Source organism: Penaeus monodon, chromosome 12, assembly GCF_015228065.2.
Source record: "Penaeus monodon isolate SGIC_2016 chromosome 12, NSTDA_Pmon_1, whole genome shotgun sequence".
NCBI classification, from domain to species: domain Eukaryota; kingdom Metazoa; phylum Arthropoda; class Malacostraca; order Decapoda; family Penaeidae; genus Penaeus; species Penaeus monodon.
Window position 1 is genome coordinate 46,783,590 of NC_051397.1, and position 12,090 is coordinate 46,795,679.

General features: G+C 40.1%; 1 protein-coding gene across 1 annotated transcript in view; it reads right to left on the reverse strand.

The window, feature by feature from the left end:
• Positions 1 to 5,120: 5,120 nt before the first annotated feature.
• The window catches only part of LOC119579493 (laccase-1-like), a 14,474-nt gene continuing 7,504 nt past the window's right edge, over positions 5,121 to 12,090 (reverse strand). Inside the window, exons 9-12 of the mRNA XM_037927351.1 lie at positions 11,979 to 12,090; positions 11,065 to 11,240; positions 10,108 to 10,247; positions 5,121 to 5,550 (exon numbers count right to left, since the gene is read on the reverse strand). The exon at positions 11,979 to 12,090 is cut by the window's right edge and continues 7 nt beyond it. Of these exons, the coding sequence (XP_037783279.1) occupies positions 5,411 to 5,550; positions 10,108 to 10,247; positions 11,065 to 11,240; positions 11,979 to 12,090 (568 nt within the window). The 3' untranslated portion in view covers positions 5,121 to 5,410. The remainder of the gene's footprint in view (positions 5,551 to 10,107; positions 10,248 to 11,064; positions 11,241 to 11,978) is intronic.

Here is a 12,090-nt window from a genome sequence, read left to right on the forward strand (position 1 = left end):
CAAACCGAAGACAAGACTGAGAGACAATATCAAAGATATTTGTGGGCTGTCGATGGTACAAGTGGAAAGAAAAGCGTAAGATCGAGTTTAGTGGCGAAGGATGGTGGAGAGGTCCACGGCTGCTCAAACATGAGCATACCGTTATTGATGATATATATATATATATATATATATATATATATATATATATATATATATCCGTGTGGACCCCGGGGTAGAATAGGTCCAACGTACCCTCTGCGTGTCGTAAGAGGCGACTAAAAGAGGTTGGCGGCAGGAAGGGCATCCGGCCGTAAAAAACCCTGCCAAGCCAATACATGATGCGGAGAATCAGGAATGCAGACAGGCCGCTGCAGAGCCTGACCCTCCTAAGGTCGACATCCCACCGCATGTTCGCGAGATCGTTCTTGACCCCTGTGAGAGAAATTTCTTGAAACTCTCATTCAAGAGCATTACGGAGACTGTGAACTACAATTTCTCAGCTAAACTGAAATGGAACTGAGATCAATAGTAACTCAACAGTTGTCGGGTAGTTCACAATGTTCCTTTTGATCACCTCTCAGAAAGAATTAACTGACTTCAACGACTTGGTGGCCATGATGCGATCCTAGTTCCCCAAGGTACATTCCGAAATGTTTTCCAAACATGAAGCTCCCAGCCGATTACAATCGATGGGCGGCCGGTGAACGGAACGGCCCATGCTCCCTGGACCTTCAGCAAGGAGGACATGGAGACGGCGGGAGTGACGGAGGGGGAGGCCCTGGATAGGGCAGAGTGGAGGAGGAAGATCCGCACCGGCGACCCCAGTTGAACTGGGACAAAAGCCTGTAGAAGAAGAAGAAGATATATATATATATATATATATATATATATATATATATATATATATATATATATATATATATACACTTATATATGGAACTGTAGATGTTGGAGGATACAAAATATCAAATCTAAGGTACGCCGATGATATAGTTTTGATTGCCAGCAGTATCACTGAACTATAACAACTACTAGACAAAGTTAGAGAAGCAAGTGAAAAGGCTGGCTTGTTTCTTAATGCCAAGAAAACTAAGATCATGAAGATTCATATATATATATATATATATATATATATATATATATATATATATATATATATATAAGTATATATATATATCTTCTTTTAACGGTAGGTTCATGTCTGAGCCGCCGTGGTCACAGCATGATACTTAATTGTAGTTTTCATGTTGTGATGCTCTTGGAGTGAGTACGTGGTAGGGTCCCCAGTTCCTTTCCACGGAGAGTGCCGGTGGTACCTTTTTAGGTAATAATTCTCTCTATTTATCCGGGCTTGGGACCAGCACTGACTTGGGCTGGCTTGGCCACCCAGTGGCTAGGTAGGCAATCGAGGTGAAGTTCCTTGCCCAAGGGAAACAACGCGCCGGCCGGTGACTCGAACCCTCGAACTCAGATTGCCGTCGTGACAGTCTTGAGTCCGATGCTCTAACCATTCGGCCACCGCGGCCCCATATATATATATAATTATATATATATTCATATATTCATTTAAAACTCCTTTTTTAAATTCTATTTCTTTGCTCACATTCCTTCTAACTAATGCTGTCTCTGCTGTTTGTTCAATGTAACTAAACTTCCGCCAGACATATTCTGGGTCTGCCGTGAACTATCAGTTGCACTGAAAAATATCTCCTGCAGAAAACACTGGCCACTGCTAGCTGTCCACCGTAACCCTGGCCGCCTCGGCTAAGGAGCTAATGATGATGATGAGGTGTAACTTAATATTTCTGCCAGGACTATCATCATCCATTTTCATACCATGCATTTAAGTATTCCTCACCACAGTGCGACTACATTGTAGATACTGATGTAACACAACTACCAATAGTCAGTGTGTAGCTCAGCATCGAGACTTTTCATCTGTCTCATTGTTTCCTACTTTTTGCATTGCTTTTTTCATTTAGCAGAACTATATCACACTAACCATACAATTCCCTAATAAGCTCCAATGCTCTATAGTAAGCCTCTTCATCCTTGCCTAGCATTGTTAGATAATATTGCTTCCTTTCAGCCGATACACCAACGAAAAACCTTACCGCGGTCTACATCCCTATAGCAGCAAGACCTTCCCTTTTTGGACATCTGTCAAAGTAGCCTATGAACTTAACCTTCTTCTGCAGCTCTAATTTTTCTTAATTCAGAAGAATTATTGCCTATTTGATAGCAGAAGGCGTTCCACAAATCTGCAAGACTTACCCGGTTGAATTAGGATGAATAAAAACCTTTCCACCAGTAAGGAAGTAGATTTGCAAAAGAATCATTACTCCATGAAACTTCAAGATGTATAATAATTCTTTAGAAGTCTGGAAATCAATTCTACTTATACCAGGTTACAGACTAGATATCTATTCATTACTGCATTGCTAAAACACTGTTTCCAATTAGTACTGAATGAGACTCTGTGCTTGTTGCCGAACAGCTGGATCCGGATGCGTCACTCTGATTGGTCCTGTTTCGTCTCTGGGAATATACAGTTTTACACCGGTAAGCTCCTCTATTGCCCGAATTGCTCCGCCATTTTTACCGATTACATACTTGTAATCACTTCTCTCAATACCAGTTACAGACTATGTTATCTGATGGTATTTATTGACCATCTCGTTAAGGAGATGGACACCATGGATAAGAGACTCTAGTTCAGTAGCCTTGATATACAGTGCCTCGTTGCTTCTTGGAATGTAAATTTACCATCCAAGTTGTTTCGATTCAGATAGCTGAGTGCAACATTAGTGGATATATCTATGGCAGTAAAAAGGTATGTGATTGACTTTAACCATGTATAAATCCGCTTTTGGAATCATCCCAGCTTCCTCTGTAACACAAGGATCTCTAGAGTTAGTATCAGGATTACCAGAGTCAGGGTCCAGACAGAGAATAGGACAAATAGATTCAGGGTCCTGACTGCCCAAAGGACTATTGGAGCCAGCATCCAGACTGACAACAGGACTACCAGAGTCAGGCTCTGGACTGACAACAGGACTTGTAGAGTCAGGATCCAGACTGCCCACAGAACTACTGGAGTCAGTGTCCGCACTGACAACAGGTCTACCAGAGTCAGGGTTTGGACTGACAACAGGACTACCAGAGTCAGGCTCTGGACTGACAACAGGACTAGTAGAGTCAGATTCCGAACTGACTAGTGAACTTCTATATTCAGGATCAGGATTGAGCCGAGGGCTAGTAGAGTCAGGGTCTGGAATGACTACAGGACTGACTACAGGAGTACTTGGGTCTGGGTCTAGACTGAACCGAGGACAAGTAGAGTTAGGGTCCGGACTGACTGCAGGAGCACTAGAGACAGGGTCTGGAATGACTACAGGACTGACCACAGGAGTACTAGGGTCAGGGTCTAGACTAAACCGAGGTCTAGCAGAGTCAGGGTCCGGACTGTCATGACGATTAACAAAAGCTGACACTGCAGCAGTTTCTGGAGTATCCAAACCAGCCACCATTTGAGCAGAACTAGCCTGAGTCCACATTGATTTGAAATAGCAATATAAGATACGTGAACCAGACACAGTTACCTACAACAAACATGCAGCCTAAAGCATCTTGAATAACACTTCAGTAATTAAGATTATATAACACGGCATTATGTAAGATTTAAAAAAAAAAAAAGAAAAGAAAAGTAGATACCAGAACAGAGTTTTAGGTTACGTTCGTAGGGTACCAGAGCGGTGTTTTGTTAGAGCTTACACAACAGAGATTTTTATTTTTCTTCTTCTTAGCTTTATCCCATTCTTTTATGGGGTCGCCATGATCAGGTTCTGGCAAGATATCTTTTATGGCCAGATGCCTTTCCTGACGCCAACCATCTCTGTTACACAGCAGAGTAAATACTTTTATTAGAAACTTCTAGGAAATTAGGAATAAAGAGCAATCTCTTTCTTCTAAATTTCCTAAAATTACTGCCTGATTTCAAAACTAATTCGTTGCCAGTTTTACACGGCACATTAAATGTTTGCGCCAAAGTATGCGTACGTACATAATATAGTTCTGCAGTTGAAGTATAACAATGCGCACTTTTTTCCTTAAAGCCTTTTTGTTTCCTGTGAACTAGTCACGACTGCTAAGCAAGATGAACTAAATCCACAATGACGATTTCATGATCAATCAATCAATAACGGTATGCTCATGTTTGAGCAGCCGTGGGCCTCTCCACCATCCTTCGCCACGCAACTCGATCTTGCGCTTTTCTTTCCACTTGTACCATCGACAGGCCGCAAATATCTTTGATGTTGTCGCTCAGTCTTCGGTTTGTCTCTTCCTCTTCCTCTGTTTGCTATCACCATCCCTGTCATGATAGAGTGAATCAAATGTATGTGAAGCTGTTTTCAAATCGGTTTCATCCCCATACTGAGGACATATCTGTAGAGGTATGTGCCATTCTGATCAACGGTATATATGTGAGTGTGTGTGTGTGTGTGTGTATGTGTGTGTGTGTGCGTGCGTGCGTGCGTGCGTGTGAGTGTGTGCTTATGTATGCGTTTATGTTGTGTGTATGTATATTTATGTGAGCGTGTGTCCACGTGTATCCATATGTGTATGTGCGTATTTGTGTTTGCGTGTTCTTCTTCTTCTTCAACTGGCTTTTCCATGTTCATCATGGGTCGCTGGTGCGGATCTCTTCGATTTTTTATCCACATCATATTATTTGATTGGCAGCTTCCTATTAAGGCCGGATGCCCTTCCTAACGCCACCACAGATGTCGGCGGTGGACCTAGCCCTTGCCTGAATAGGCATACCCTACAAGGCAGGAAAATTATTGCTGAAAGAATGAAGTTGAAGTTAAGACGTCGTACTTGATATTGCTAGTGTACGAGTGCAGTGTTATATAAGACGGAAATAAGAAAATGAATCCCTGCTGTTGAAGCCAAGACCTCGATTAGCGTTAAGGAAGCGCCAAAAATAAAATGGAAAGTGCATAAAATTTAATTCAAATTCTTCTTCGGTCGATATTTCAGAAAATGCACTTTTTTTTAAAGAAAATACGTAAACTTACATAAAGTTTCTCCAATCTAGATGATCTGGTCGATAGTTTAGAAAGAAAATCTTCAGGTTTGAAATTCAAATGTTTATTCGGAAGAATATACCATGTCATTTTCTTTTTTGAAATCAGGGGATCTGAGAGATCATAAAACTAAATTACTGAAGGACATGAAATAAATAAATCATCACAGAAATGCAACATTAGCGGGAGAATAAAGAGAAGGAAATAGTCATGGGAAAAAAAAAAATAAATAAACAAGTTAAAATTTGAGAAAGATAGACGCCACGAGAGGCAAGCAGGTGCCAAGCCCACTTTACTTTTTTTCTTTTTTCTTTTTTTACTCGGACTCAATTCTTTCTTCAAATCTCTGGCATGAAGTCTCCGCAGGTCGGGAATCCTGTAGGAACGGGGGGAAGGTCCTCCACGCCCCCCACGTGCAGGAGAGCTGCCATTCCTACCTCGGAGTGGAATGTCAGGTGGCAGTGCATCAGCCACCAACCTGTGGAACGAGAGAGGGTGTCATGGCATAGTCCATAGAGTGTTGCTGATATTACAAATATATGTAAATACACACACACTCACATACATACATACATACATCATCATCAATAACGGTATGCTCATGTTTGAGCAGCCGTGGACCTCTCCACCATCCTTCGCCACTAAACTCGATCTTACGCTTTTCTTTCCACTTGCACCATCGACAGCCCGCAAATATCTTTGATATTGTCGCTCAGTCTTGTCTTCGGTTTGCCTCTTCCTCTGTTTCCTATCACCATCCCTGTCAGCAAGTTTTTCTCAAGACTTTTACTTCTCATTACATGACCAATAAACTTTAATTTCCTTTTGTTCAAGATGTCCAACAGCCGGTCTTTACAATTTATTTTTCTCAGCACTTCATCATTCGTCTTCTTTTCTGTCCAGCAAATATGCAGTACTCGTCTGTAACACCACATTTCAAAACTATTGATCTTTTTCTTGTCTATCTACTTCAGCACCCAACGCTCAGAACCATATGATGCAATTGGGAAAACTAATGAGTTCAATAACCTCAGCTTTGTCTGTAAGGTAATGCTTCGGTCTTTCCAGATGTTATTGAGAGCAATTGTGGCATTTTTGGCAACATACATACATACATATATATATATATATATATATATATATATATATATATATATATATATATATATATATATATATATATATATATATATACAAGTGTAACTGTTTTAAAAGCGGCAGAGATAGTTCCTCCTAATTAGTTGGAGACTGCGAGTTGAGAAGGAGCCTGGGGGATTCCACTCAACTTTTATTTTCTCCTGACAAACCTCTACACCAATGATTAAATACAGAAACGATAATTCATACCACATCGCCCGTCGCGTGGGTTATCAAGGGGCGCGTTAGTTAGTGGGCAACCAGGCTGACAATGTTAAATATGCATCTGGAAGACAAAGAAGATAAAGAAATATGTCCAGTTAAGAAATACATTAAAAATCGGAACGTGGAACGTAAGGAAAATGAAAGAGATGGGTAAATTACATACTGTCTGTAACGAAATGAATAGATACAACATTCAAATACTAGGAATCAGTGAGACCAATTGGAAAAGTAATGGAAGTTTCAAAACTAAAGAAAACAAGACAGTTCTTTTTTCTGGAAAAGAAGAAGGAATTATAGTCACGGAGTTGCTATGATTCTCACGAAAAAAACTGCAAATGCACTAATTGGGTACAGCCCAATAAATGATCGCATTTTAAAAGTCAGAATACAAGCAAAACCTCATAATATTAGTATCATACAATGCTACGCACCAACCAATATTGCAAGTGATGAAGAAATGGAATTTTTTTATAACTCTCTCCAAGATACTTTAGACACAATCCCTAACAGAGATGTAAAAATAATCATGGGAGACCTCAACGCCAAAGTAGGAAAAAATAATCTAAAAAATGACACCTGTGGAAAATTCGGCCTTGGAGATATAAATGAAAGAGGTAAAGATTTTATTGAATTCTGTAGTACAAATAATTTAGTTATAGCCAATACATTGTTCCAACACCACCCAAGACACTTTACACGTGGTTTTCACCAGACAAAAGAACACGCAACCAAATTGACTACATTGTGCTGAACCAAAAATGGAAGAGTTGCATAAAAAATTCGAAAACAAGACCTGGTGCCGACTGCAACAGTGACCACCAACTATTAACTATCGACTTTAAAATAAGACTCGGAGGGATGGAGCGTCCAAAACCACCTCTGGGGCTCGACTGCAAGACTCTTGATAGCAATTACAGAATTGCAGTGTAACAAATTTGAAATACTCAATCAATGTGAAGATGATAAAACACCAAATGAGTTGTGGGAAGAAGGAAAAGAACTCTTGCTGAGCACTGCTTAAGAAACTATCGCCAAAAAGAAAAAGACAAATTCCCCCTGGATATCTGAAAAACACTAAGTGAAATTGAAACAAGAAGATGCCTAAAATAAAAAGGTATCAATAATCCAGTTGAAAAAGTAATTTACAAAAAACAAATACAAAAATTCAAAGATTATTGCGACAAGATAAGGAAAAATATTTAAATGAACATTGCCAGAGAATTGAAAACTGTTCTATCAATAAGACAACTAAAGAACTCTACCAAGGAGTACGAAACATCACACGAAAATTTAAACCTACAATGGACACTATCAAAACTGAAGATGGACTTGTTTATGTGATGGAAAAGAAGTCAAAGATAGATGGAATCAATATTGTTCCAACTTATACAAAAAGATAAAAATCTAACAACAACATTAATTAGACTCAATGACAGCGAGGATGAACCACCGCCACTGCTGGACGAAGTTATAAAAGCCATAAAAGAAGTAAAGAATAACAAGAGCCCCGGAATAGATGAAATAACAGCAGAACTAATTAAGAATGCTGGCGAAAGTGTTGAATACTTCTTCTACAAACTCTGTACAAAAATATGGAATGAAAGAAAATGGCCAGAAGACTGGGTAAAATCAGTCTTTACTCCCATACCTAAAAAAGGTGACGCACTCCAATGCAACAATAATAGGACAATTGCCTTAATAAGTCACAGCAGCAAAATTTTGTTGAAAATTATTGCTGAAAGAATGAAGTTGAAGTTAAGAGAGGAAATTGCAGACGAACAAGCAGGTTTTCGCCCTGGAAAAGGTACCAGAAACCAGATTCTAAATTTAAAATTGATCATAGAGAAAAACAGAGAACATCAAAAAGACCTATACCTGTGTTTCATCGATTATGTGAAAGCTTTTGATACTGTTGATCACGATATCCTCTGGAATAACATGTACGATATGAAGTTTCCAAAACACATCATCCAATTAATAAAAGCCTTGTATGACCAACAACAAGCAGCTGTAAGAACCACTTATGGGTTAACAGAATGGTTCGAAGTCAAACAAGGAGTACGACAGGGTTGCATTCTGTCTCCGCACCTCTTTAATATATATTCTGAAACAATTATGAGAGGTGCTCTAGAGAATTTTGAAGGAACTGTGGATGTTGGAGGATACAAAATATCAAATCTGAGGTACGCCGATGATATAGTTTTGATTGCCAGCAGTATCACTGAACTACAACAACTACTAGATAAAGTTAGAGAAGCAAGCGAAAAGGCTGGCTTATTTCTTAATGCCAAGAAAACTAAGATCATGAAGATTCAAAGATAACCGGCAATGAACAATGATGAACATGTTACAATCAATGGAATGATTGTGGAAAATGTGAAAGAGTTCACTTATCTTGGAGCTGTTTTAACTAATACATATGATGATTCACCGGAGATAAAAAGAAGAATTACCATTGCCAAAAGCGCCACAGTTGCTCTCAATAACATCTGGAAAGACCGAAGCATTACCTTACGGACAAAGCTGAGGTTATTGAACTCATTAGTTTTCCCAATTGCATCATATGGTTCTGAGTGTTGGTGTTGAAGTAGATAGACAAGAAAAGATCAATAGTTTTGAAATGTGGTGTTACAGACGAGTACTGCGTATTAGCTGGACAGAGAAGAAGACGAATGATGAAGTGCTGAGAAAAATAAATTGTAAAGACCGACTTTTGGACATCTTGAACAAGAGGAAATTAAAGTTTATTGGTCATGTAATGAGAAGTAAAAGTATTGAGAAAAACTTGCTGACAGGGATGGTGATAGGAAACAGAGGAAGAGGCAAACCAAAGACAAGACTGAGCGACAATATCAAAGATATTTGCGGGCTGTCGATGGTATAAGTGGAAAGAAAAGCGTAAGATCGAGTTTAGTGGCGAAGGATGGTGGAGAGGTCCACGGCTGCTCAAGCATGAGCATACCGTTATTGATTTGATACTGTTGGAAAAAAAAAAAAAAAAAAAAAAAATATATATATATATATATATATATATATATATATATATATATATATATTTTTTTTTTTTTTTTTTTTTTTTTTTTTTTTTTTTTTTTTTTTTTTTTTTTCCAACAGCCATTCATTCCACTGCAGGACATGGGCCTCTCTCAGTTCACTACTGAGAGGTTACATGGCAGCGCCACCCTTGCCTGATTGGATGCCCTTCCTAATCAACCGCGGTTTGTGCCACGGCGGTTTTTTTTTTTTCTAGGAGGGCAATCGAGGTGAAGTTCCTTGCCCAAGGGAACAACGCGCCGGCCGGTGACTCGAACCTTCGAACTCAGATTGCCGCCGTGACAATCTTGAGTCCGATGCTTTAACCGCTCGGCCACCATATATATATATATATATATATATATATATATATATATATATATATATATATATATATATATATATATATTTTACTGTTATTGTTATCTTTCACTATTTATGTCTGTTTACCTCTTAATTCCCCATAATCTATTCCTATACTCCATATGTTATATATTTGTTTATGTATAATCAACATCTACCTACCGATCTACCCATTTCGTGTATCAACCCCGTCCTCCTGCATGCAACTGTAACATGCAACGTGAAACAGCCTATAGACTCGGATTTCGAACTCGTCCGAAAGCGTGCGCGCTCTCACCGGGATTATCGGCGGTGAACCTGACGACCGTGAATCCTCCGTCGGGAATGGTAACAGTGTCCTTCTCGATCGCGTCCTGCAGCTTCCTCGTGATGCCTCCTGCAGCGTCTAGTTCCATCACCTCCTGCACCGTCGTAGCGCTTAAAAGATAATAAAGTATTTTGAAAAGAAGGGATGGTTTCACATATCCGAGCGTCATTAGGGGTACGTGGTTATTACCATTATTTTATATATATATATATATATATATATATATATATATATATATATATATATATATATATATATATATATTTTTTTTTTTTTTTTTTTTTTTTTTTTTTTTTTTTTTTTTTTTTTTTTTTTGATGGGAGGAGGTGGAGTAAAGAAGAAAAAAAGGAAAACAGTGTGGCTGTAGTCGCTCCTACATAAGCAGCTTATTTACGAGGATGTCACACAAATTCTTTATCATGGAAATTTTTATAAGGAAATCGCAAAATCACTGCGTAAACAGTGGCGTGTTATTAGAACGATGGAGTTCAACTGAAAATGGACGTTCCCCTGACTGAAAGGGCGCTATACTTTCCCTGGACTCAGAGTGAAATGGGACTCAGACGAAAGAAACGTGAACAGGAGGGGATAGGAGATAGGCTTATGTGTGGAATGACCGAACTTTCCCCCTCTCTGCTGACTGAAATGGCACTCGAGCGAAAACAGGGGGATGAGAAGAGCCTCAAACACCCCTCCCTCCCTCCCCCCCCCCAGATCCACCTCCTCTCCCATCCTTTATGTCTCCTTTCCTGTAGTCTTCTTCAGGTGGAAGCATGGGACTGGCTCGGAGGTTGTATTCTCCATTTTTCCTTTTGTTACAATCGTTACTGTGGTTATCTTACTCAGGCGTTGCTAACAGCCTGCCCAGTCTTTCTATGACAACTTGTTGTCGATGTATGTCTTTAGAAAACATATGCTGATGCCAACCTGCCCAGCTTTCCCATGGCAACCACGTGGAATTTGTTGCCGTGGAGATGGTACGGGTGGTTCTCGTCCCCGATCTGGCCCTCCGCGACCAGCACCAGCTCCACCGTCTCGCCCAGGGCCACCTCCAGCAGGTAGGTGCAGCTGCAGAAGTCGCTCTTGCAGTAGGAGGACACTTCCTGGGGGAGGAGAAGGGGGGAGGGAAGAAGAGAATACGTGAGAGGTTACATATTTCGAAACGAGACTTTAATTTTTTTTCCCTCATTGATATTGTCCTAAATGGAGAGAAAGGGGGGGGGGGTATTCACAATAGGACGTTGAATATAGAATGATCGAGGAACTCTTCCCCTCCCCTCCCCACCCCCCAAAAAAAATGAAAATAAAAGAATCAAAACAACTAAGTTCTCATTCCCTTCTCGCCACAACCACGCACAATAAAAAGAAGAAAAAGAACATAATGAAATAAAAGCATAAACATCTCTCCCCAAAGGAACCACTCCACTGTACACCCCACCATACATAATTCACCCAAGTGTCACATGATACATCAATCAATAACGGTATGCTCATGCTTGAGCAGCCGTGGACCTCTCCACCATCCTTCGCCACTAAACTCGATCTTACGCTTTTCTTTCCACTTATACCATCGACAGCCCGCAAATATCTTTGATATTGTCGCTCAGTCTTGTCTTTGGTTTGCCTCTTCCTCTGTTTCCTATCACCATCCCTGTCAGCAAGTTTTTCTCAATACTTTTACTTCTCATTACATGACCAATAAACTTTAATTTCCTCTTGTTCAAGATGTCCAAAAGTCGGTCTTTACAATTTATTTCTCTCAGCACATAACATACATAACAGACTCCAAAAGATCTTGAACCCGAGCCCTCGACCCCTAAGGCAGGACGCAGCCAACGCACCTCTCCGTAGCGGCAGAGGCTTGGCAAGGCGCCCTTGGGTTGAGAGAGCGGAGGGGCGGAGGGGAACACGAAGCTCAGGTCGTTCAGCTGGGGCGTGTTCACCTGCCATTCC